The sequence below is a fragment of the Artemia sp. Qi Xiang Cuo genome, chromosome 4, assembly GCF_049724085.1.
Source record: "Artemia sp. Qi Xiang Cuo chromosome 4, ASM4972408v1, whole genome shotgun sequence".
Taxonomy (NCBI): Eukaryota; Metazoa; Arthropoda; class Branchiopoda; order Anostraca; family Artemiidae; genus Artemia; species Artemia sp. Qi Xiang Cuo.
Genome location: NC_142797.1, coordinates 8072710 through 8097427, shown reverse-complemented (window position 1 = coordinate 8097427; position 24718 = coordinate 8072710). Strand labels below are relative to the sequence as shown.

General features: G+C 35.1%; 1 protein-coding gene and 1 non-coding gene across 2 annotated transcripts in view; one reads left to right on the top strand and one right to left on the bottom strand.

The window, feature by feature from the left end:
- LOC148952744 (F-box only protein 47-like) overlaps window positions 1–9758 on the bottom strand; it is a 46787-nt gene extending 37029 nt beyond the window's left edge. Inside the window, exons 1-3 of the mRNA XM_089087767.1 lie at window positions 9751–9758; window positions 8429–8613; window positions 4760–4917 (exon numbers count right to left, since the gene is read on the bottom strand). Of these exons, the coding sequence (XP_088943893.1) occupies window positions 4760–4917; window positions 8429–8613; window positions 9751–9758 (351 nt within the window). The remainder of the gene's footprint in view (window positions 1–4759; window positions 4918–8428; window positions 8614–9750) is intronic.
- An 8689-nt stretch (window positions 9759–18447) lies between these two features.
- On the top strand, window positions 18448–18520 carry TRNAF-GAA (transfer RNA phenylalanine (anticodon GAA)). Its single transcript has one exon. It is a non-coding gene; the product is annotated as a tRNA-Phe (tRNA).
- The last annotated feature ends 6198 nt before the right edge of the window (window positions 18521–24718 follow it).

The window sequence follows — 24718 nt, the reverse complement described above, 5'->3', positions numbered from 1 at the left end:
TTTATGGTTGATTATACTCCTTTTTTCGTTTTTATTTTGTTTGCGTTGCTTTTATGCTCACAACATCATCTCATATTTTTGTCATTATATTTTTATAAACTATAGTTTCTCAGTGTTTTTATTTTACTCTATTTTATATCTGCGTGTCAGTTTTCTCTGTGCTTCTTTTATTTGTTATTTTAACTATTTCTGTTCCCTGGTGTCTTCATTTCTTTTATATCTTTTTGTATTTATATCATCACATAGAGTTGTTTCAGTTTTTTCAAGTAATAAATATATAAGTTTAAAACACCATAAGTAAATTTCGAAAAAACAGTTTTTGACATATGATATTCAATTGCAGAGAAACTCCAAAAAAGCACTAACAGCTAGTCAGACATAGATTTTTAAGAGCGTACAAGCGCCAGTGATAAGCTGGCTTCTCCACATATTAATTAAAAAAGAAAACTTTTCCGAAAAAGAATTTTTTCAAAGAAAAGTAAAGAGCTACGTTAAACCAAAGATGAGCAGAAAAAAAGTCAACTAATTTTCCAAGCCTAAAGCTACCGCAAATCACCGTCAATAAAAAAAATGAAACCCAAAATATTTGTGTTTGAACTAAGTCAAACTCAAAAGAGCAGAAACTAAGATGAGTAGGGCTGACCCCCCCCCCCCCAACATGCCTTCTAAAGACCAGAACATAATTCGCACTTTACTGAAAACAATCCTTAGTAAGAGTTGAATGTTTTTATTTCTCATAATATCGCAAAAAAAATATAACAGAAAAAAGTGCGAAACAACAAATTAATACATATGGATATATACTGATATTCATTCCTGGAAGTCTTAATATATTGGATTTATTAAAGTTAAAAAGACAAAACATTTAAAATACATTTTGTTTTCAGTAAAGGGCAAATGATGTGCCGGTCTTAAGAAGGCTTGGAAAGCTTCAGTCCTAAACATTTTACTTTCTGCTCGTTTTCAGTTTGATTTGGTTGTTTATTGTAATTTCTGTTCGTTCTGACTTTCATTTATTTACTGATGGTAATTTGGGGTATTTTTGCAATTGGAAGATTATTTGACTTTATTTCTGTTTATTTTTGGTTGAATGTTGGTCTTTACTTTTTTTGAAAAACGTTTTTTGGGAAATTTTTTTTTTAATTATTTTCTGTTCATTTTGATTGACATAGTCTTTTTCATATAAAAGAAAAGAACATTAGAAATATTTTCGTTTTTTTTTCTATAGGAAACCATATTTCGGCTTACTATTTATATGTTGGACAAATTTTGTCAACAATTTTCAATAGCATACGCCCTTTTGAAAAGCTAGACACATATAGTATCCTTTGATTTAGTTTTACACATACTCCCAGAAGTTTCCCAGAAAATAAAAGTGAATGCCCTTCCTAAAATATTGTATCTATGCTATTTTGACAACCTGAAAGCACTTACACTCTTATGATTGAATTCAATTGTAACATGAGAAGTAGTACTAGTAATTGTAGTAGCCCTGAAAGTTTCCACTTAATCCCTTCAGTTGTTCTTGAGATATTGCCCAGACATCTTATTAACAACCACCATACACATAGTGTCTTTTAATTTAGTTTTGAAGCAACATAAAATTTCCAAGAAAGTTTCTGCTTTATACCCTATTCCAGTCCAAAGATGTCTTACCTAGAAATCTTAACAACCTGAATGCACACTATTTTTTATATAATTCAATAGTAGTAGTAATAGTAGTAGTAGAAGTACCAGAAAATGCTGTAGCAATATTGGTAGCCCTGGGAGTTTCAGCTAAATACCCTAAGCTGTTACTGTGCTATTGCTAATGCACCCCTTTGAAAACCCACATTTACATAGTGTGTCTTGACTCAGTCCAACACCGCCCTTATCCTTCTCTGAAGGTTTTACTAATACCCTTAGCATTAGCAGTAGCAGTAGGCATACTAGCAGAAGTAATTACAGGAGCAGTACATATAGTATTAGTAATATCAGCAGTAGTATTATTAGTAAGCAATAATAGTAATGCCTTTTTGGTCTAGTTCAACATTCCCTTCTCATGCCATGATAGTTTCAATTTAAGATTTTAAGTCGTTTTTTAGATGTTGCTGATACATTCTGTTGATAACATTCACGCATACAATGTGTTTTGATTTAGCCAAACATTTCCCTCAACAGTCCCTAAAGGTTCTACGTTAATGCCATTAGCCTTAGTAATATTAGTGCTAACAGCAGTAGTAGTACTACTACTACTATTAGCAGTAATTTGCACATAGCACATTTTCATTAATTCAACATTCCCCTCAAACATGCCCAGAAAGTTTCAACCTAATACTCCTCCTTATACCCTTAGCCGTAGTAGTAGTATTAGTAACAGTAGTATTAGTATGCACATATTACCTTTTGGTTGGTTCAACATCCCCCTCAACATGCACTGAAAGCTCCAACTTAATACTCCTAGCTTTTCCAGAGATATAGCTGTTACGCCCTTTTAATAACCTGCATCCAAATGGCTTGTTTCAATTTAGTTCACTTTCCTCTTCAACATTTTCTGGAAGTTTCACCGTAATACCCTTAGCTACTACTACTAGTTGTCGTCGTAGTAGTAGTTATAGTTGTAACAGTCGTAAAAGTAATAGCAGTTGTAGTAGCAGTAATAATAGTAGTACCATTCGCAGCAGTGGTAGAAGAAGTAGCATGCACACAGTGCATTTTGGCTAGTTTAATATCCCTCTTAATGTGCTCTGAAAGTTTCAACATAATACCCTAGACCGTTCCTGGGCTATTGCTGATATGCCATTTTGACAACCTGCATGTACACAGTGTGTTTTGATCTAGTTCAACATTCCCTGAAAGTTTCACCTTCCTACCCTTAGCCTCAGTAGTAGTAGTCGTAGCAATAGTGGTAATAGTAGCAAAATAGAAGCAATAGTAATAGTAGCAGTATGCATAGAGTGCCTTTTGGTTAGTTCAATATCCTTCTCAACATACCCTGAAAGTTTAAACTTAATACTTTAAGCCTTTCCTAGGATATTGTTCATATGCCCCTTTGAAGACCTGCATGGATATAATTTGTTTTAATTTAGTTGAAACTACCCCTAAACATTCCCTGAAAGCTTCTAGCCTCAATAGTTGCAGTAATCGTAGTATTAGTGGTAGTAGTACGCCCATAGTGCCATTTGGTTAGTTCAAGATTCGCCTCAACATACCCTGAAAGTTTCAACTTAAAAATCAAAGCCGTTCCTGGAATATTGCTGGGATCCTTTCGACAATCTACACGCTCAGGCTGCGTTTTGATTTAGTTCGACTCCCCCTTAACATCTCCTTAAATTTTCTCCTTAATACTCTTAGCCATAATGTTGGTTGCAATAGAAGCAGTAGTTGGCTTAGCAGTAGTATTAGTAATAGTGGTATTAATATTAGTAGTAATGTGCACATGTTGCCTTTTGGCCAACTGATCTTCTCCCTAAGCATTCTCTAAAAGTTCCAACTTAATACCCAAAGCAATTCCTTAAAGAACGCCCTTTTGACAACCTGCATGCAAATAGTACGTTTAATTTAATTCAGCTTTTCCCTCAACATTTTTCAAATTTTCCCCTCGATTTCCCTTAGTAGCAAATTTTTCCCTTAGTAGTAAAAGCTGTGAGAGATGGAAAATTCTGATTGCATTTTCGAATTTAGCATAGGAATTGACATCAAAACCACATATTTTGATTAGATAAAAAAACAAATTTAATAAAAACTGTGATTAGTAGACGAGAGTGAACCCCTCTCCTCCCTAACCAGCTGGGCAAATTTATATTATAGCCACCTCTTTTAGTTTTACAGCTGAAAAAAAAAATTATTGGCAGAAGACAGTGGAGTCGTTCCATCTCACTGCCTACCCCCCCCAACAGGTCGTGCAAACTTATAGCATTATATTCCCTGTCACAGTCCTTTTTTTCTTTTTTATATTTAATCTGCGCCTCTGAAGCTCAAGTCCCTCGAACGTAGCTCGTTCTAGTATATATACATATAAGCTGCCATATAAGATATATGTGTGCCATACAATATAAGTATAATAAGATGTATGTAAAATGTATGCCATATAAGATATATGTCAGATATATGAATATATCGGACCCTGCTTTGATAGCTTTTGTTGCCAACAGAAAACTAGTTGCTTTTTCCCCAAAAAATCGGAGGCACGAGAATAGTTTTTACAAGGAAATATCAAACAAAACGTCTCTGAAAAGGTAAGTTCCACTAATAGCCCTTTCAAACACATAGGGAAACCGATCGGTGCGAAAGGGGAAGTGTTCAAACGAAACGTGCAAGATTATCCCGAAAAGCACAGATAGCACGTGCCAGGTTTCCACCTCTCTTGTTCGCTTTATATAGAGCATGACTCGTACCGTACAAAAACTGCTGGTTCTGAACAAGAACCACCAAATCTCGAACATTTGCATGCTTAACAATTGACATGATTTTCACTTTTAAAAATTCCTGCTTACTTTTGCTCGACAACACACGGAAAACCGAACGGTACCATAGGAAAACTAGAAAAAATCCTTTGCCCCAAAGCCGATAGGTACTTTGGGAAAAACAGATCTCGGAATGACGTAATTCGAGGCCCGAAGGTCTGAGTTACCATCAATAGCCAGGGAAACGTGCGAAGAGTAGCAACAAAAAGCCCCAAAAGTAGTCTGAACTTCGGCCCTCTCAAATGTAGCTTCACAGACATCCTACCCTGTTTTGATGTCTTTCTCTACAAAAAAAAAATTGTTTATAAACTTACCAGTTTCTGATTACAAAGCCTTTTGTTCTCCGGAAAAGGGCTGAATGAGCTTGACTTGTAGGCAATGGTCCGTTTCAAAGTAGGGCGAGATATTGCAAAGTGGATCAAACGTTGCATCATAGTCTTCGAAGTAAGTGCAAGCCGACTTAATGAAATCACTGGAATTAAAAGAAAACGGATTTTAAGTTACAGAAACTGTTTCTTAATAGAAGCTTCAAGGGTTTCGATGGAGAGTGAGAGAGGAGTGGACAATCAACCCCTAGATTTTTTTTGTCTCCCTCCCTTGGATTTTAAAAAACACATTTTTTGGTATTTTTCATTTATTTTATTCTTCTTAATGAAGGTACAAAAAAAGTTAATTTCAGAATTCAGGGGGGAAGGGCAATTTTGTTGCCCTTCAATTTTTTCAATGAAAATACCCTAAATAATATGTGTCTTTTTTTATTTAGGGGAGGGGCAATTATATTTTTGGGGGCAATTATACCCATCTCCAACTCCCCCATAAATCGCAGCCATTGAGAAAAGAGAAAACTAGGAAGACAATTCAACCTTTTCACCGCTGCTTTTTATATTGTCCTGTAGATTTTTGTCTATATTTCTTTGAAGCAAGGAAGGCTGAGAGGAGGTCCCGGCCAAAATATTTACATTTTCCTGTTTTTTTCACTGGCTGTAATTTACCTTATTTTTCTTTGTTGTTTTATCGTTTCCAAGAGGAACCTCGTGACAAAAAAAAAGTTTATTTTATAACATGTGCTTTTTAGCACGGTAATTGGTAATGCGTTAGAAAATAATTTAAAGCATTAAGTAAAAAACCACGACAAAATAAAAGCACAGAAAGCAAAGGGGAAAAAAGAAATTGAAAGGACAGAAAAACAGCTTACAGCGTGATCGTAAAGTATTTTTAATTCAGCAAAGAATTAATCGAAGCGTTTTTGTTTCTTCTTTCAAGGAAGCGAATTATAATCTATGTTGTTTAATATGTATCTGTATTTATGGAACCTTTTCTTGATGTCATGGCGCCACCATTGGTTTGATACAACCACCCTGGGAAAAATATGAATTATTCCCTAAAGTAGTGACCTATATAGATCAGTTTTGTGGCGAATATTCAATTTCGACATTTCGACACATCGATTTTCTGATATATTCGAATATGTCAGTTTTAAGAAAAAAAAAAAACTATGTAGAAAATTAATCTTAGATTTTTCTTGTCTAAATCTAGATGGCGTTGGCAAATTTTCGTTTTTAGAGACCAACTTAAGAAAGGAGATTACGATACAGCAAAGTGGCGATGTCTGCCTTTTTTTTGCATAAAACGATAATCTTGGCCTAAAAAAGGTCAAAATACTATTGGGTATAAATTCCGAGATAGACATTCGATTTATAATTAATCTAACATTTAATATAAATGACTAAATTTACGTTCCTGGGGCAGTGTGTAGAGATACAGGAGCCGTATGTTTAACCTAAGTTTCATCCTCTTTACTAAAATAGGATCTTAACTAAAAGTTAAAATATCTTTAAATCCAACATGAGATTTTCTGAACATAACAGAATTTTTAAATCGCTTTTTCAGGATAATAAAATAGCTAAAGCTAAGTAAGTACATAGCACATAGGCTAAATTAAAAACTAAAATGCCCACAAATATACCTTTTACTTCTTTTCGACAATGCCGGTTTTTATCCTGGTATTGAATAAAAGAAAATAACCAAAAAAAAAATTAATGCAACTATTACTTCAATAAATTTTCACATTTAATTTATGATTATTTTGGCTAAACCTAGACGGCGCTCATAAGATTCTATTTGCAGACACAAAGTGAAGTTTCCTCTCTTGTAAGCTTCCACAAACGGTTGACAAAACCTTGGATATGCCAATAACGATGAGAAAGAATTCTTTATGCTTTACAGAAACCATTCTTTATGTTATTTTAATTTGTTAATTTTACAATTAAATTTGTTAATTTTACAATTAACAGAAACCATTCTTTATGCTTTACTGACCAAAAGACCAGCTTGGGGAGTTAAATGGTTGCTACTAACGAAAAGGACGAAAAGAAGACAAGCAAACAAACAGAAGTTCTTACGATACGTTGATTTAATGGTTTCTTATGGATCAACATAATTTTGCTCAAGTGAGGGTTCTTAAACGCTTCAGTATTTGCGCCCCCCCTCTCCCCTCCAAAAAAATATTTTTGCATACTAGCCTGGTTAGGTAATATTACATTTCCAATTTTAGAAACTTTGCTTAATAAAGCAACATGTTAAAATAAAATACAGTCAATAATAAAATACTAAAATACAATAATAAAATACTTCTTTGCCTTGGCCTAGAATCATATTAAATTTCCAGGTTTGGAAGCTTTGCTTCATAAAGCAACATGTGAAATAAAAACAAAAATTATTTTTATTGCACTGGTCTTTGATCATGAAAGAAGAAAAGCAAAGATTGTCTTGGCTTAAATTTCTCTAAAATCTTAAGACTTGGATGATTTTTCCGGTATTTCCTACAACTGTCATACATTGCTTCGATCTCTTAATTCATATAAATTTCAGCAGCCCCGCCCTATCCCCGTCAAATAAATTTCTGTCAATTTTATACGGTCAAAAGATAAATGTACACGAGCATAGGAACTTGCCACCAACGCTTTACATTCAGCAACCATAGTTCTGGCTAATCACCAGGGAATCTTGGGCTCAACGCCAGCAGCGATTTTCTTTATTCAGTAAATTCCTCTGTGTATGTCTTTCAAGGCCTGAACGTACTCAATTTTTGGAAATCCAAGGAAAAACGTAGTTTTCATTTACCTCCTCCCTATGAAATCCGCATTAATTTTTTATAAGGGGGGGGGATAATTTGCTTGTTTTTTCAAAATAGCATAGCTATTTGTTTTAGTTAAATGGTTATAAAAAAAACTTAAAAAATACATACAAATTTGCTCATATGCATTTTTGTTATGTTTTCAAGAGTTGGACAAACATTTCGACGGGGGGGGGGGTGCAAACCCGGTAAGCTCGCCCCTGGATACGGCCTTGAGTCTAAGATTAACAAGTCAAAACAAATATAGTATCTAATCTTGGTAATCTTCACAGAAGCCTACTAATAAATGTTAATTTTGTTGCTGTTAATTTGCTTCTGGGTTACTACCCATTTCACACGTGGCATAAAAGGCCATCGTGGTCTTTTCTTGCCGATATAGCTAATATAATTGTCATATATTCGATCAGATTTCTACAGCAGCGATTTTTTCAGCAGGAAATTAATAAATTCCCATATTTAATAAGGTGAATGCCTGTTAAGACCTGTAAATACTGACTTTTTGGAAATCCCAGAAAAACAAATACTTTTAAAATGCCTCCTCCCTCGGGCATCCGCATCAACTTTTCAGGGGGAGGTTGGGGGGTGGGTGATAATTTTCTTTTTTCAAAATGGTATCATTGTTTATTTTAGTTAAAACATGTTACTCATTACACTTTCTATATTTTTGAGGAGAGGGACAGGGGTCATCGTAATCTTTTCTTGCCGACACAGTTAAAATTAAAGCATAAAAAAGTTCAAAATTAAAGCATTAAAAGTTTAAAATTAAAGCATAAAAAAGCCACTTTAAAAAAACAAGTTCATAAAACAAGCATAGACTAAAATGATACATATAACTTTTAGAACTTACATTCCATTTCCAGGAATATCTGTTCAGCAACTTCTGGAGGTAAGGCATCAAAATACCCCAGCGGTCCGTCGACATTCAGCTTGGCGCGTTTAGCTCTTTCTTTGTTTTGAATGCGTTTGGAGCGACGGCTCTTGTTGTTCGTGTGTTTATTAGCATCAGAAAGACGAGTGTAGCTTGAGTTACTTCTGAAATACATAAATAAAATTATTTGAGAAAATCTCACATTTTAAAAAATTTACAGGCGAGTGACATTTTATTTAAGCTTTAGTTCGAACAGCTTTAGGTCAAGGATAATAAAACATTTGTAAACTTTACAGGGTAGATTCATTTATGGATGGAGGACATAAAGCCTGTTTGGTTAGTCTTTGGGCTAGAGATGCTGAAATTCTTTTTCAACAAAAGGCGAAAGAAAGAAAGAGAGAAGAAAAAACAAGCTATGACTTACAGAGAAAAGGAAAAATTCTAATAAGTTTAAATGAAATAAAGTAAGTAAGTAGTCGTAAGTAAAAATAAGCAAGTATTCGGATTAAAAGTAAAAGTGAGTAAAAATAAGTAGGTGATCGGATTAAAATTAAGTAAAAGAAAGTACGTAATCTGATTAAAAGTAAGTAAACGTAAGTAAATAATGGGATTAAAAGTAAAAGTAAGTAAGTGACAGTACGTAAGTAAGTAATCGGATTAACGTCGGTTCTTGACTACTAAGATCTCTGCGTCAGCTCTGCAGTATGTTGATACAGCAAGGTTCGATTTCTGGGTGCCGTATTGCCAAGCTACGGTCAAACCAACTGCGCCACCACAAGACGATGGAATATTCAATTTGGATGAATTCAGTAATTTTTAAAGTAAAATGTTGGATGGGAGAATTCAGTTGGTTGGAAAAGTGATGAAAGTGCCATCTATAAGGTTAACAAGCTAACAATACTTTTTTTTTCTTCCTTTATTATTATGCAATATCGTTGTTTAAAACTATTAATAATTATTGTCTATTCTCTTATATTCTAGTCTCGGGTCCTTGACCAGCTTTTCATTTTATAATTTCAAATAAAGTGTTGTAATAGCACTACTACTATATTACGACTCGCCAAAGCATCGAGCCACCTGAGACCAACACAGCTGGGTCCGCTCCTTTTCCATCCCAAATAATTCAAAGCTTACTCCTTACCACATCCTAAAAAGGGCTTATGCCAGATTTGCCTCTCAATTCTTTCTTATGACCTCTCCCCACCCCTATTTGGGATGAGCTGCCTTTCGTTTGGCACTAGACGGGCCGCCGAAAGCTACAGTCTTTGGTAATCTACAATTTTTCATCCATATAATGTTACCTAGCCATCTCCAGTTTCCCATGAATTGCAAATTCCCTTTAAATCCTTTCTTGTGAGCTCTTCACACCCCGTGAAACTGCTTTTCAATTGGCACTTCATTCAGGGACACATTCAGGGATATAGAAAAGGAATTTGAAATTAGTTTTGGCTGTATGCTGCATCCGTTCGTGAAGCTCGGAAATTAGCCTAAAATTGTTTCATCTCTGATTGACTTGTAACTTCCAGGCCGTGTAGACACGGTAAAATAGACCTAAATGAAAACTACTAGAAGATTGGGGCTGGGGTAATATGAAAGGCGCTAAATCACATATCAGTCAAAATGAGCCGATTGTGCAAAAATGTGTCGATTCAACTGGGGAAAGTCATTCAACTGGGGCACCCCTTTTCACAACCCATTCAGGGAGAAACTGCTTTTCAACTGGCACCAGATGGATGACCAGAAAGCAAAATCTTTGGTAATCTGTCACCCTTTATCTGAAAGATGTGGCCTAGCCATCTTAACGGTGAACACACAACTCAACCACCATAACCCGACCATCGAACGACTCAACCATCCTCAACTCATCTACCACATAATTCAACTACCTTAAATTCAACCACCAAACAACTCAACCACCCTGAACTCAACTATTACTTAACTCAACTACCTTAAACTCAACCACCAAACAACTCAACCACCCTGAACTCAACTATTACTTATCTCAACTACCTTAAATTCAACCACCAAACAACTCAACCACCCTGAACTCAACTACCACTTATCTCAACTACCTTAAATTCAACCACCAAACAATTCAATCACCGCATAGCTCTAAGACCCCGTAACTCAACCACCAAATAGCTCAGGTCTGTTTCAGTTCAGATCTGTTGATCAATCACCAAAGCCTGGTGTGCATTCACACCCCGGTGATCCGATAAGTGGGAGAACTTCTCAAATAAAGTCCAACATTAAACAAGCAGCAACCACTCCCTCTGTGTCGACTAGAAACCTTTTAGGGGAACAGCCTCGGTTTGAAAATGAGGATGTAATTATTATAATGCCAGTAAAGAGTGCCTTAGAAGAGGCCATTCGTCGGGAAGGACAAAAAAAAACGATTATAATCTCTGAGAACCCCAGTCGATGGCTTTTGAAGTCCAGATTTGTATCAAGATCTTGTCCTTTACGATTCCAGACAAAACATTCCAAAAGGGATTTTGGCTTTGGGCTACAGAAATATGGTTGCAGTAATAAAAAGCTCTAAAACTATTTTTAGATGATGAAACAAGTAAGGTTGTGGCCCGGCTTTTTTTTCCAGCTATATACAATACATGCAAAGGTCGGTGATTCAAATCTACCATATATTTATTATCTTTTGCCTGATAAGGTAAATAGCACATATCGATGCATGCTACAAGCATTTAAAGGCGTGGTGCCAAGAGCCAATTCTACTAGAATTCTGACAGATTTTGAAAAAGCTGCTATAAACACTTTTTGGTACTTCCGAATTCTGCGTTATCGGGATATTTTTTTCACTTTCACAGTCTATCATAAAAAAAAGTTAATCGCTGGGCCTGAAGTAAGAGTTCGACCCTGACCCCAATTTTAATTTCTTCGTGAAAAGTATATCAGTCTGAGCTTTTGTTTCGTTACAAGATATTGAAAGTGTTTGATAAATTATGTGGCCATTTTCCCCAAGGTGGTAATTACAATTCTCTCTTGAGTTACTTTCATGATACCTACATATGTGACATACAATTGCCAAACCAGGGGGTTGCATTGCCAAAATTTTTATCAGCCTTCTGGAACCACAATGAAAGTGCACTGAATTGCGTTGCGAGAACTACGAATCCCATGGAGGGTTTCAACAATGCCCTTAATGGTATGTTCATATGTGCTCATCCAATTCTTTGAAAGCTCTTTGATAGACAAAAGTGCGACATTGCTGTTCAACGTCTGGTAGCATCACAGATGGCTCAAGAGCAGCGTTAAAAATTTTCAAAAAATAAAATACTAGCTCAGCAACTTTCAAGGTACATTCAGACTTACCTTCAGAAAGAAGACGAAATGAGATACCTGAAAACAATTGCTCACATGCAAGGGTAAAAAGATCTTTTAATGTAAAAACACCCACAAAGACGTCTTTTTCATAAACTTTTTACTGATTCCCCCCCCCAAGATAGAATATTTTTGATTTTAGGAATATATCACCCTTTTCTTTCAGTTTCTGTGTGTCCCCCAGTGCATAAAAACATTTACATTTAATATAGATTTTATGAAAAAGTGACAGGAAAATAAATACGAATTGCCCAACTGCATTTTGCTCTCTGGAGTGGAGTTTTTCTCTCTTTGGGTCGCATTCTGCTTTTCAGAAAAATGGCACTGTTTTTTTTGTTGTTGTTTTTTTTTGCAATGCTTTGCAAAAGTTGCAATGTTTCGTTTTTTAGTCCTTTCTTAAAACAATATATAAAAAAATCCCTCACGAGACACAAAATTAAATCAGATCTGAGTTATGTGGTGGTTGAGTTGTTTCGTGGCTGATTTTAAGGTAGTTGAGTTAAGTGGTATTTGAGTTCAAGGTTGTTGAGCTGTTTGGTGGTTGAGTTATGCAGAGAACCCATCTTAACCTTTCCTTCGTCATAGCTCTAGAAAGTAAAACCGAACCACATTTTCAGTAAGAGCAAAAAGTGAGCGAGGGAGAAATTAAAAAAAGAGCAATGAAAAAAAGGAGGCATAATAAGGTAAAAAAAGGGGGGAAGGACCAAAGACAGCCTCTCCAGAAGTGGGTGTTCTTATGAAAACACTCACATAATTAGCCAAGGTAATTGAAGCAAGGAGAGATTTTTTGGAAAAGCGGATATTAAAAGTGACACTTATACAGAAATAGTGGAAATTTACAAAAGAAACATGGAAAAAGCTAAACCTGATTAATAAGGAAGGGAATTGTAATAATAGTTAATTTAATTCCGCATGAGTAATACCGTAAAATGGGGTTACTTTGTACCATTTTTCATGCACTTTAGTCTGTAAATCAATATGCAGGATTGATAATAGGGTGAAGTCTTTGGAGTTCTGTGGCATCATGACTCTGGAAAAGGTTTCCACGATAAAATAATTTTTTTTTTTCATGTTTCTATTTTTTGTTTTGTATTTTATTTAATATTGGACTAATCTTACCCCAGAGTGTGGGGTAACTTCGGGTCTCCTCTCTTTTAAGCATGATTTGATAGTTCTAGTACTGGTTAAATAACTTTGTCTAAAATTTGTATTTAAAAATTATTTTTACTGCAAAGAATGAAAAAAACAAACAAAAAACACGAGACTTTAATTGGTTATGACATAGATTGTTTAATAGGCTCCGGTTTAGTACTACCCCCCACAAACATAGTCTAAAGTAGTGTAATTTACTTAATTACCTTAAGTTTGCATTAGGTAAACTAGCTTCTAACGCAATTTTATCGGATCAATCTATTTTGCCCCTCCCCCCCCCTCAACACTCCGTGCTTCGACGCTGAAACCCTGTGAATATCATGTTTACGCTCAACTTTCAATATGTGGTGCATCCGTATTTCACAAGTGATGATGATGTGTCCGAAAACAGGGATAAATAAAAACTTTTAATTGACAAATAAGTACTAAGAGCTAGACCCCGGCGCCGTGCCGGCAGATTGACCGAACACCGCCGAACGGTCGTAATGCCGCCGGCACCGGTAGAGGCGGCGGCATTCGGTCGACTTTAAATTAATTTCGCGGCAATTCTTTATTGCGTCAACCACAAAGTCGGAGCTTTTCCTTCTCGTGTGGTTTAGTATTTCGATTTTCCTGGTTAGAAATCAAGCAGGGCTTGCACTATCCCCAAATTTCGGGGAATTTCCCCGAAAATCTATGTGTCACCCCGAAAAAAAGTTGGTTCCCCGAATCCCCGAAAATCACGCAATCACGATGCCAACCCTAGCGAATTATCATCAGTGACTTTTCCTGTCAAACATGAATTTGCAAACCATAATTCTTCACTACTCTCTTGTTCATTAATTTTTATCTTTTTTTTTACTTTGCATAAAAACCAGACAGATGCAATATGCAATTGCAAATATTGTAATATGCACAGTTCTTTATGTGTTGACAAAACAAAGTATCGCCTTTATGAAATGAGTTTAAATCATTTCGAATGCAGTTTCCCAATCGCTATTTCTTACATCATTCGTAGTCAAGAATTTTATTTTCAAGTTAAATAGAATTATGGAACGCATTCCCTACTATACAGCTTCAGTCTTCAGTTGGATTTTGAAATTGACAGCCGACAGATTGTTTCTACAGTTGAATTGTAAGTTTGCAGATTTTTTTTTTTTTTTTGCTCTTTTTAGATAAGATGTTCTTAATGTTGAATAATAAATTGTTGAACGCCTGATAGAAAATAAAATATTATTTCTTAAAAATTTTTTACCCCCCCCCCCAAAAAAAAACTTCGATTTTTAAAAAATTTAGCAAGATACTAAGCTCTTTACAAGGTTAGGGAATTAAAGATTGAACCGGAAGGTAAACCCAGAATTTTCTCCATAAATAAATTGTAAATTTTTGCCTATAGGGGGGGGGGGATAGGGGGCTATCATTTTTAAATGATAATACCTTCTTTTTTTTTATTGAAAGCAGCGATGCCAAAAAGATAATTATTTTTTTTCATTTAAAGTGGAGACAGAAGAAAATTATATCAAATTCCCTGGGAAACCATTGAAATATTTTGATAGACCCAGGGCCCCCCCCATTAGGACTTGTTTATTGTCTTGGGTATTTTGCAATTTCTCATATGCTATTGGCCTAATTTGGCTTTTGTGTGTGCTCCCTTTTAATTATTTTCTTTGGATCTTATTGGATACCACGGCGAATCTGTGGTTCAGTTTTCCAATAATTTGAGGTATATCTAAATAATTTAGACATTTTTGTTGTTGTCATCATACCCCTTTACTCATACCCTCAATTTTTTTTTTTCAAGGAACACTAAACATTTTAACGTTGTTTTGCGTGTTTGTTTCAACCATATAGCGACCTAGTTAATTATTGAGTAAATTATTCTTCTAATGAAAGCTGAGACCGTATCCTATCAAGGGGATATCCAGAGGGGGGGGGGGGTAGTGAGCTAACATATTTAAATGATAATACCTCGTTTTTTTGAAAGCAGGGGTGCCAATAAGTTAATTATTTTTTTTTATTTAAAGCAGAGACGGTATCCTATCAAGATGGTATCCAGAGAGGGGGGGCATAGGGAGTTATTATATTTCAGGGATAGTACCTTGATTTCTTTTATTGAAAGCAGGGATGCCAAAAAGTTGAAAAGTTGACAAAAACTAAAAAGATTTTCGTGAGCTATACTTGATACAGCACTTGCATGGTTTTATCGTCCAAAGGGAAAGGGACATATGCGTCCAACCCGTTTTTTTTTCTTATTGATGAAACGGGTTTACTTTGAAAACATTCATTCATAAGTACCAGGCAGATACACACTAAAACGAATTGGTGTGACGAAGGTGAGATCGACATCCCCACCTAACGTTGCGCTCGAGTGACAAATGGCACCCTTGGTCCAGTACCCAAGTTACATTAAAAGGCCAGGTCATAATAAAAGCTTTCAATTTGGGAGGTTCAAGGAGGAGTCTTTGACAGTCTAATGACCTCAGGGTACTGGATGTTGCCACGTTCTTACGTATCTACAGTGGTTTCAAAAAATTCTATCACCCCACAAATGATTACTAAAAATATGCACAAATATAACAAACGTAACATTTGGAATATTATAACACTTTTTTCAAAGCTTTGAGGAAAAGCAAAAAAGGCTAAATATCCCTAACTACGCTTGAAAGCTATTTTAAAAAGAAACTCTTTGGAGATTTCCATTGATATGATCATAAAACAAGATTTGAATCTGGGCGGGGAACAAAGAGGAGTCTTTGAATATGTTGAACTAAGGTGACTTTTTATTGCGACTTTCTTAAATTTGATAATTTTTGTGAGCATTTGGAAATCAAAACTTCAACTCAATGACTGGTACTAAGTCTCCTAATATTTTGCTTGGATTAAAAGTGACGAACTAGGAAGAAAATCTCGACATCTGCCTGGAGCTACTTCAGTCTGTATATTATTTCATTTAATTACATTTAAAACGGATGAGCTTTCCATTTTTTACCTATGAAAATAGCTGGCCCTTCATTTTTCTTCATACCGAATAAACCATTAAGTGTTTTTGTTTCATTGTAATTGAAGTGTTCTCATGTGAAGTGTTCATCATGTATTTTTCAATTTGACAAATTTGCTCCTTTTAGATGCAGTTTATAATTTGACTGATATTAGGTATTTATGAGTTTATAATTTGGAATGAATCCCCAAAAGAAAAAAATTAATACTATCCAAAAGAGCAGCCAAAAGCAATAAAAAAGCAGCAGTTCAGCCTTAGCCTATATGATATATATTCCATAAAGAAGCTAAAAAAACTTAAAAATGCATTTTTTTAAAATGGTTATTAAAAACCACTTTTTAATACAAGAAGGCTTTTTAGGAATCTAAAAGAGCAAAAAAAAACAATCAATATCAAAGTCGCCTATTTCAACAGTTTTAAAGGTGACAAAACAGATATTGGCAAAGGGCATTATGAAAAAATTAAGCTTCTTAGTTCCAACTTATATTCAAAGTTTTTGCACAGATAACTGACGAATTTTGTGATACGGTATTTGAAGTTTTGTATGCAGTAATGCTCGATGAAAAAAAACAAACTAATTGTGGTTCGAGAACGACAGATGAAAACATTGCTGTTTGCGGTCAACATTGATCGCGCCGGCGGTGCGCCGCCGACCTATTACCGGCGGTGTGGCGCGGCGCGCTGTTTTTGGCCCCGCCGCCGCCGGTCTTCCCTCATCGGCGCGGCGCCGGGGTCTACTAAGAACATTGCGTGAATCGTTGGCGAATCTCAATTGAATTCAACTGTATCGAAACTTTATAATGGACCTTACGAAGAGGTACTTATAGATGGCGTGAGAGTTGCATATCTTTTCTTCTGATTCTAAAAAACTGTCAATAATTTCAAATTACAAATTACTCAAGTTTTACCATTAAGAAAATTTATCAGATACGAATTCAATTTTCATTTAAAGGAAAGAGCTAAGAGCTTGGGGGAATTCAACGGTATCGAAACTTTATAATGGACCTTACGAAGAGGCACTTATAGATGGCGTGAGAGTTGCATATCTTTTTTTCTGATTCTAAAAAACTGTCAATAATTTCAAATTACAAAACTCAAGTTTTACCATTAAGAAAATTTATCAGATACGAATTCAATTTTCATTTAAAGGAAAGAGCTAAGAGCTTTCCATAAGGAGTTATTTGATTCAAGAAAGATTCCAAGCTCCAGAATGAGTCAATTTTTGTTTCCCTTTCATTTTTACCAAGAAACTCACAGGTTAGGCTTTAAGGTAAAGGGTGCCCCACTAGGTCTCCCAAAAAAGCGTTTACAAATCACTTATTTCGCATATGGTGGCTTTTCCGCAGCTCATCTCAAAATTTGAATTTGAACTTCAGACCTCACGAAACTAAAGCCTCAAGTTAGCCCCTTGAAATTCTGTAAGTGCAATTTGAAAGTTCACACGTTGTATGGTATATATCGTTGACAAAGACCAGTGGCAGAGACCTGTGACGTCGGGTGAAGGCTCATATTGACTAGAGACATGTCAAAAACTTAACAATAATCATGTTAAATTTTGATCATTTAGGATCAGATGTCAGTAGAGACTTTTCCTTAGCTTGAGAAGCCCTCTCCGTACTTACGTGGAAATTTATTTTGGAAGGGTATACTTGAACAATGACCCCAATTTGACAAAATTTAAAAGACATAGGCCTTTTAAACTATTATGCAATAAACAGCTTATATTTTTGGACCCCCTCCCAAAATCTCTGCCTACGGGCCGACCCCCTTCTGCTAAAAACACGATATAAAGTCCAAAGCTATGAAACGTCCCAGGGAAACAAATATTATTAGAAGTTTTATTTTTGCCAAAATTTAAGTCGGAACTTCCTAAATTTTTTTTAATTGCTCTTCTTCTTCGAGAGGGGTATTCCCCAACGCTTCTGACGTCAATAGTGATCACGCAACTGATGAGGCGAGAGGGGGGGGGGGTTGAAGCTAATAAGATTTATCGATTTGAGTCCTTTAGCCCTGTTAAAAAAGCAATGTGATCCATAATTTAAATCCATCCTAAAACACTCAAACTTTTTAAATAGCCTGCCCATAGCCTAGAGTTCATCTTTCATTTCTACAACCGACCCTCGTTAAAAAAACCGTAGGTTTATATACAATTTTATGCCCCTCCTCCCCCTACTCTATCACTTCATAACAGGATTAAAGATAAATAAATTGTGAGTCGAGCAGTGGATGGTGTAAAGTAAAAGAAAGAATAAGATATTTTTCCTTATGAATCTTACAGAGGAATGATTTATTGAGTATTTCTAAAGAGTGCACATGATTAAAATGTATTTAATATAACATAACCCCTACGAAATTTCATTTAATCAACAATAATGTACAATTGCCTTGTTAGGCTCTCAAAGCCGACCATAGAGCTAACTCCCAAAACAAAAGAATCCGGGCGGTAAAAAATTTCGGACTTTTTGCCACCTGGTTGATTTTTTTCTCATAAATTTGTTTCATCAAATATTGTTTCGAACACAACTATTAATAAACCGAAATAGCTCAGTTGGGAGAGCGTTAGACTGAAGATCTAAAGGTCCGTGGTTCGATCCCGGGTTTCGGCATGTTTTTTAAGTATTTTCGTAACTTTTTATCTTATCAGACTATTACAATAAAGTGGTTTTACATAGTAAATAGTATCATAGCAGAAATAAATTAAATTTAAAAAAAGAAACAGGCTTGAATTAAATGAAGCACTTGAGTAGCATATAATACACAAGCAGAATACACCACTTGGCAGGAATAAAGTAAATATTTGGGGAAAATACGGCTTGAATACAATAACCAAAAACTACTTATAATAGTTAAATTTGTTGATATTCATTAAATTATATTGGTTCTAGATGCTGATTAAAAAAAAAAAAACAAGCTTTCTAAACTGAAAGTAAGGAGCGACATTAAAACTTAAAACAAACAGAAATTATTCCATATATGAAAGGGGCTGTCCCCTCCTCAATGCCTCGCTCTTTACGCAAAATTTTTTTATTTTTTTAAAAAATAAAGTTGTGAGACAGAGTGAAACTTTAGCGTAAAGAGCGAGGCGTTGAGGAGGGGACATCCCCTTTCATATACGGAATAATTTGCGTTCGTTTTAGTTTTAATGTCGCTCCTTACTTTCAGTTAAAAAAACTTGTTTTTTTTTATTTAATTTCTGATTGTTTTTTATTTAATGCAGCTTTTATTTACATAAAAAATCTTACTTTTCTTTTGCTAAATGGATCTCTTTACAAATTAACTTACGTAACTAACTTCTATATTCGTCTATTTTTCCTTCTGGCAAAAAATACAAAGTTGCAGATTTTTGCAGATATGAGCTTGAAACCTATGTTATAGTGTTTCTGATACGCTGAATCTGACGGTGTGATTTTCATTAAAATTCTTTCCCTTTTAGGGGATGTTTCCCCCTCTTTAAAAAATCAGGTAAATTTTCTCAGGCTTGTAGCCTTTGATGAGTAATACTAAACTTAATAAAATTTATATATTTAGAATCAGCATTATAAACACATTCTATTGATACATTTATTGACAGCAAAATTCCGTTTTTAAAAGTTTCGATTAATCTTGAGCCGTATCGCTTGTTTTTTCATTGTTTTGTTTATTACGTATATGTTATTACGTATATGAGGGGGTTGTCCCCTTAGTCAATACCACGCTCTTTACGTTAAAAGTTAAAAAAAGTTTTGATTCACAAACCCCTGAATCACAAAGGCCGTTTAATTAGAATAGATAGCTGTTTTGAAAGCAATAAAAAAAAAACTGTAGCGTAAAGAGCGAGGTATTGACTTGGGGGAGAACCCCCTCACATACTTTATAATTTCTGTTGGTTTTAAGTTCTAATATTCCTTCTTACATTTCAGTTGAAAAAACTTGTTTTTTTTTATTTAATTTCTGCTCGTTTTTTAAATAATGCTTGGAAATCCGGCGCCCCCTTCATAGAAATGTCCCTTACCCCAAAGAAACATCCTCCACGGAAATATTTTCCAGAGTAAGCGCCTCCTCTAGCCCCCCCTCCAGAAAAAAATCCTTCCTGAAAATGGTTGTATACTTCCCAATAACCAATAAATAATGATGGCAAGTCCGGCGCCCCCTTCATGGCAATTTCCCTTCCCCCATGAAAACTTCCTTCATGAACAGATCCTCCAACATAACCACCGACCCCCCCTTCCCTCCAACAACCAGAAAAAAAACTCCTGACAACATATGTATACATACCCAAAACCAAAACTATATGTTAACATTGGGTAAAGTTCATAACTTTTAGCCCTCCCTCTGGGAACTTCGGGGGATTAAGTCATCCTAAAAGACATATTTATCATATTTTCGACCATGCTGAACAAAATGGTTATCTCAAAATTTTGATCGGGTGACTTTGGGAAAAAAATAAGCGTGGGAGGGGGCCTAGTTGCCCTCAATTTTCTTTCGTCACTTAAAAAGGGCACTAGAACTTTTTAATTTCCGTTCAAAAGAGCCCTCCCACGATATTCTAGGACCACTGGGTCGATACGATCACCCATGGGGGAAAAAAACAAATAACAAATAAACACGCATCCGTGATCTTTCTTCTGGCAAAAAAATATGAAATTCCACATTTTTCTAGATAGGAGCTTGAAACCTCTACAGTAGGGTTCTCTGATACTCTGAATATGATGGTGTGATTTTCATTAAGGATCTATAGCTTTTAGGGGGTCTTTCCCCTTTTTTATGAAAATCAGCCAAATTTTCTCAGGCCAGTAACTTTTGATGGGTAGCACTAAACTTGATGAAAGTTATATATTTGAAATCAGTATTGAAATTTGATTCTTTTGATATATCTATTGGTATCAAAAACCCGTTTTCTAGAGTTTCGGTTACCATTGAGCCGGGTCGCTCCTTACTTACAGTTCGTTACCACGAACTGTTTGATAATAGAAATCCATCTTGATTCAAGAGCATGATTTTCATTTCACTAGCCAGCAATGAACTATTTCACCAAGCTCAAGGACCGCAGTACACAAGGGACATGTGATAGGAGGGAGGGTCTCAGGTCCACCCGTCCCTCAAATACTTAATTTTCACAAATATCTGGGTACTACCCATAAATCCTGAAATTCCCCAAGTCTCTGGCGTGCATGGCTGCCGTAGGCCTCAAGGAAGATATGAAGCCCTTTGGTGGCACAATTGATAGATCTCTGCTTGATAATTAGGGTTCCAGAATTTATCCCCAGCTACCGCAGGGCAGACGCAAGGACCTTTGTAGTCCAGAAGCGGTGTTATTCTATAGACTAGAAAACTAAGAAAAAAATTCAAAATTTAAAGGTAAAGATCAATCGATTATTATCATTACATTCTAACGGAAATCGGTCTTTTGTACAAAAATCTGACAATATATAGAAAGCTTGTATGATCTGATCATCAAAAGTAAACAAACATTGACCTATCAGTAAAGACAAAATCCTATATTTAATATTTATGAAATCTAAGTATCAGAAAATATACAAACAAGCCTACAGCTCAAAGTCTACAGCTCTATCAAAAGGGCAAAATCCTTATAGCATTGGATTTCTCATTTTCAGATCTATGCATTCACAAATCTAGCTTATAAAATCAATATCTCTTAAAGACTAATTTTTTTTTTCCTAGAGATCAATATAAAACACCCAAAAAATTGGAAGATGAATATGTTTTGTGTTTCAAGTTTACGTTTTTTACTTTTGTATAGGCAACACCTCCGCTCTTTTTTTCTACGGTTTTTTGTTATTGGACTTTTGATTTCTGCGGTCTTGGTTCAGAAGGACATGGAAGCATCAGCAAAAATATGGAAATAATTCTGTGCTGAATCCAATTTTTTTTTTTTTCGTCGCTGTTTTGTAGCATTAAACTTTTTCAAAACAGAAGTTTTTCAAATAAAAGTAAAGAGCTACATTAAACCAAAAGATGGGCAGAAATAAATTCAAACATTAATGGAAGCCCAAAACAAGGATTCCTCGTCTTAGATCATTGGATTCCCCCGTTTCAGATTTATTCCTTCACTGATCTACATTATATTATCAATTTTTCTTAAATTCTAGAGTTTTGTTGTTATTTGTGTCGTTTTTTGCTTTTGTTTGTTAAAAAAATAAGCTATTTTTTTTTCTCCGGTTTTGGATTTTACCGTTCGTTTTCTTATATCTGTTCATCGAATTTGCGTGAAATAAAATAATAAATATTAATGTAATTTTTTTCTTATTCGCTAACTCTGTATTATGAATACAATTAATTAAGTCGCAGATTAATGACAAATTTTATATGTATACCAAGCTGTTTAATTTGACATAACATCCCCAAAAAGATATAAATTTATCATAATGAACATGATAAACGAAAAGAACTAACTTAAAATCATATTTATCGTTTAATACATTGTGATTTTAATTCGTGTAACACCGGTTTTACGTAATAACTTGCGATATTATAAATATATTATAGGGCACTTTATGTAATTTTTTCACTGTCTTGTTGGTTTAATTTAATTTTTGATAATTTATTCCTTTTCTATTTTTCTTCAATTTTGTGCCATCTTTTTATCGATAAAATCCCCTTTTCACAAAGCCAGTCAAAAGTAGGGGGACCTAGACCAGCTTCCAGGGGTGCTGTAGCTGGGTGGCCACACTACTGTGTTAGTGTTCAATGTGATCATATTTGTAAATTTGGATTGAATTCATTTACTTACAGGTCATTGTGATGGTGAGTTCTAATTAAATTTTACCCGGTGGCCACCAGATCTAGGTTTATCAAAAAGGTTAGACGTATTCTGAAACATTAATTATTATGACAATACTACAACAATCATTTAGACACACAGCAGACTTTACTTCTGACACTGACTTTATTACTATCAGATATATTTAGTCAACTGAATTTTGATAACGCTTAAAACTTTACGATCATAGGTGACACATCTAGTACGCGAGTGATGCATGTGGCAGATAATAGGGCTGATACTAAACTAAGCACAAAAGCTCATTGATCTCTTCTAAGAAGCATTGGGTTAAAAGTTAAAACGTATTAATTTATGTATTCTTCATTAAGTGTTTATTTTTTTTTCTATATATAAATCTAAATAGAGAAACTTTAGTCCTTATAACCAGTTTTATAGAGTATTAACTTGAGTTATTTTCATAGATTTTAATGTGCCAATTTTAAAAAGCTTTTTGATCGATTATATTTTCTTATGAAACGGTTAGCTGTTTAAAGTTTATTTTATTCACAGAGGATGTTATTAGAAAGTAAGTAAGTAAGTAATCGGATTATCGACGCTTCTTGACTACTAAGGTCCCCACGTCGGTCCTGCGATGTGTCGCTACAGCCAGGTTCGATAATCTGGGTCCCATATTACCAAGCTAAGGTCAAACCCACTGCGCCACCACAGGACTTAAAGGGGGATTTTTAGAAAACCAACACTCCCGTGGTCCAAAGGCCTTTATTTATATACATATACGCCAGCGCTATCTACTACGATTCTCATGAATGAAAAAATCCACAAAAGTTTTTACAGTTCGCCCCAAATTTTTCGATATATAAAAAAATAATAATAAACAAATTTTAAAAATATTATGCTGTAGATGAACAAAACTGAACCTCAGCTATTTAATAATAGCAAAATTGTCGTCTTGCGAAAGAGCCTTAGGACTGCAGAAAGTAACGAAATTGGCACAAAGAAACATAAGCTATAAGGCTTAAAGCTTATTTTTTCCTGTACCAGTTTCGTTAGTTAAGTAGTCAGAGGCCAATTCGAGCGTGATATTGTCAAGTAGAACCACTGCACATATATCGAATCATCTGTTTTTGGTTCATGATTTAAATAATAGATTCATGATGTACAAAAGAGTGTCTTCGAACAGTTCATCAATATCTTGAAGGAATAGGATAAGCTTTGAAAGCCTTATCTGACCCCCCCCCCCCCGGAAAAAAGAATGACGTGTCGTCAAAAACCCGGAATGACTTTGGTAAACGAAGGCTTTATAAGCGCTTTTTCCCGGGAGCCCAAGAAGCATCGAAGCCCATTTTAATTCGCTATTTTAAACGAACTAGATTAACTCTGCATGGGCCTACTCTACATTCGCCTATATAGAACTCTAATTGACAATGTTAGACTAGGTTAAAGCCCAAGAGTATCCACAGGAATGAGCCTAAGAAGGTAAACCAGCAAAAAATTCATCCAATGAGGGGGTTGGGTGGTAGGGTTTAAAATGTTTTTTTTCCGGCACGAGGCGTGTCATATTTCTTAACTGCTACAGCATTCCATAGTTTATATATGCTTCAAATCTTCTACGGGGGGAGGGGGTCTGAAGCCCTCTCAACTATCTTTATGCTTGGCCCTGAGTGAGTATCTCAGCCTTAATCCCTAACAATTTTCAGAAAGTAACCTTTCTTTGTACACCTTTTCTTGTAGCTTTTTAGGCTTTCTTTCATGGAATATAACTTAAAATAACTACAAAGATTTTTTTCCAAATTAGTAATTAGTAGTAAGTAGTAATTAGTAATTAGTAGTAATCATGATTGTTATGATATTTCGTTATAAGCACTACGATGATTCTTATTCATCAGACATTTAGAGGAAGGAATTTAAAATTTAAAGCACCTTTAAATTTCAGTTCAAAGCCGTCTTATGCACAATACACGGAAATGATGTATTTTTGCTAAGACTGAACTCTTTTAGAACTGCCCAAATCAGGGTTCTAGTCTAAAACTTTAGGCTGGCGCAACCCTAAAATAAAGCCCTTTATTAATGTTTTTGGACATAT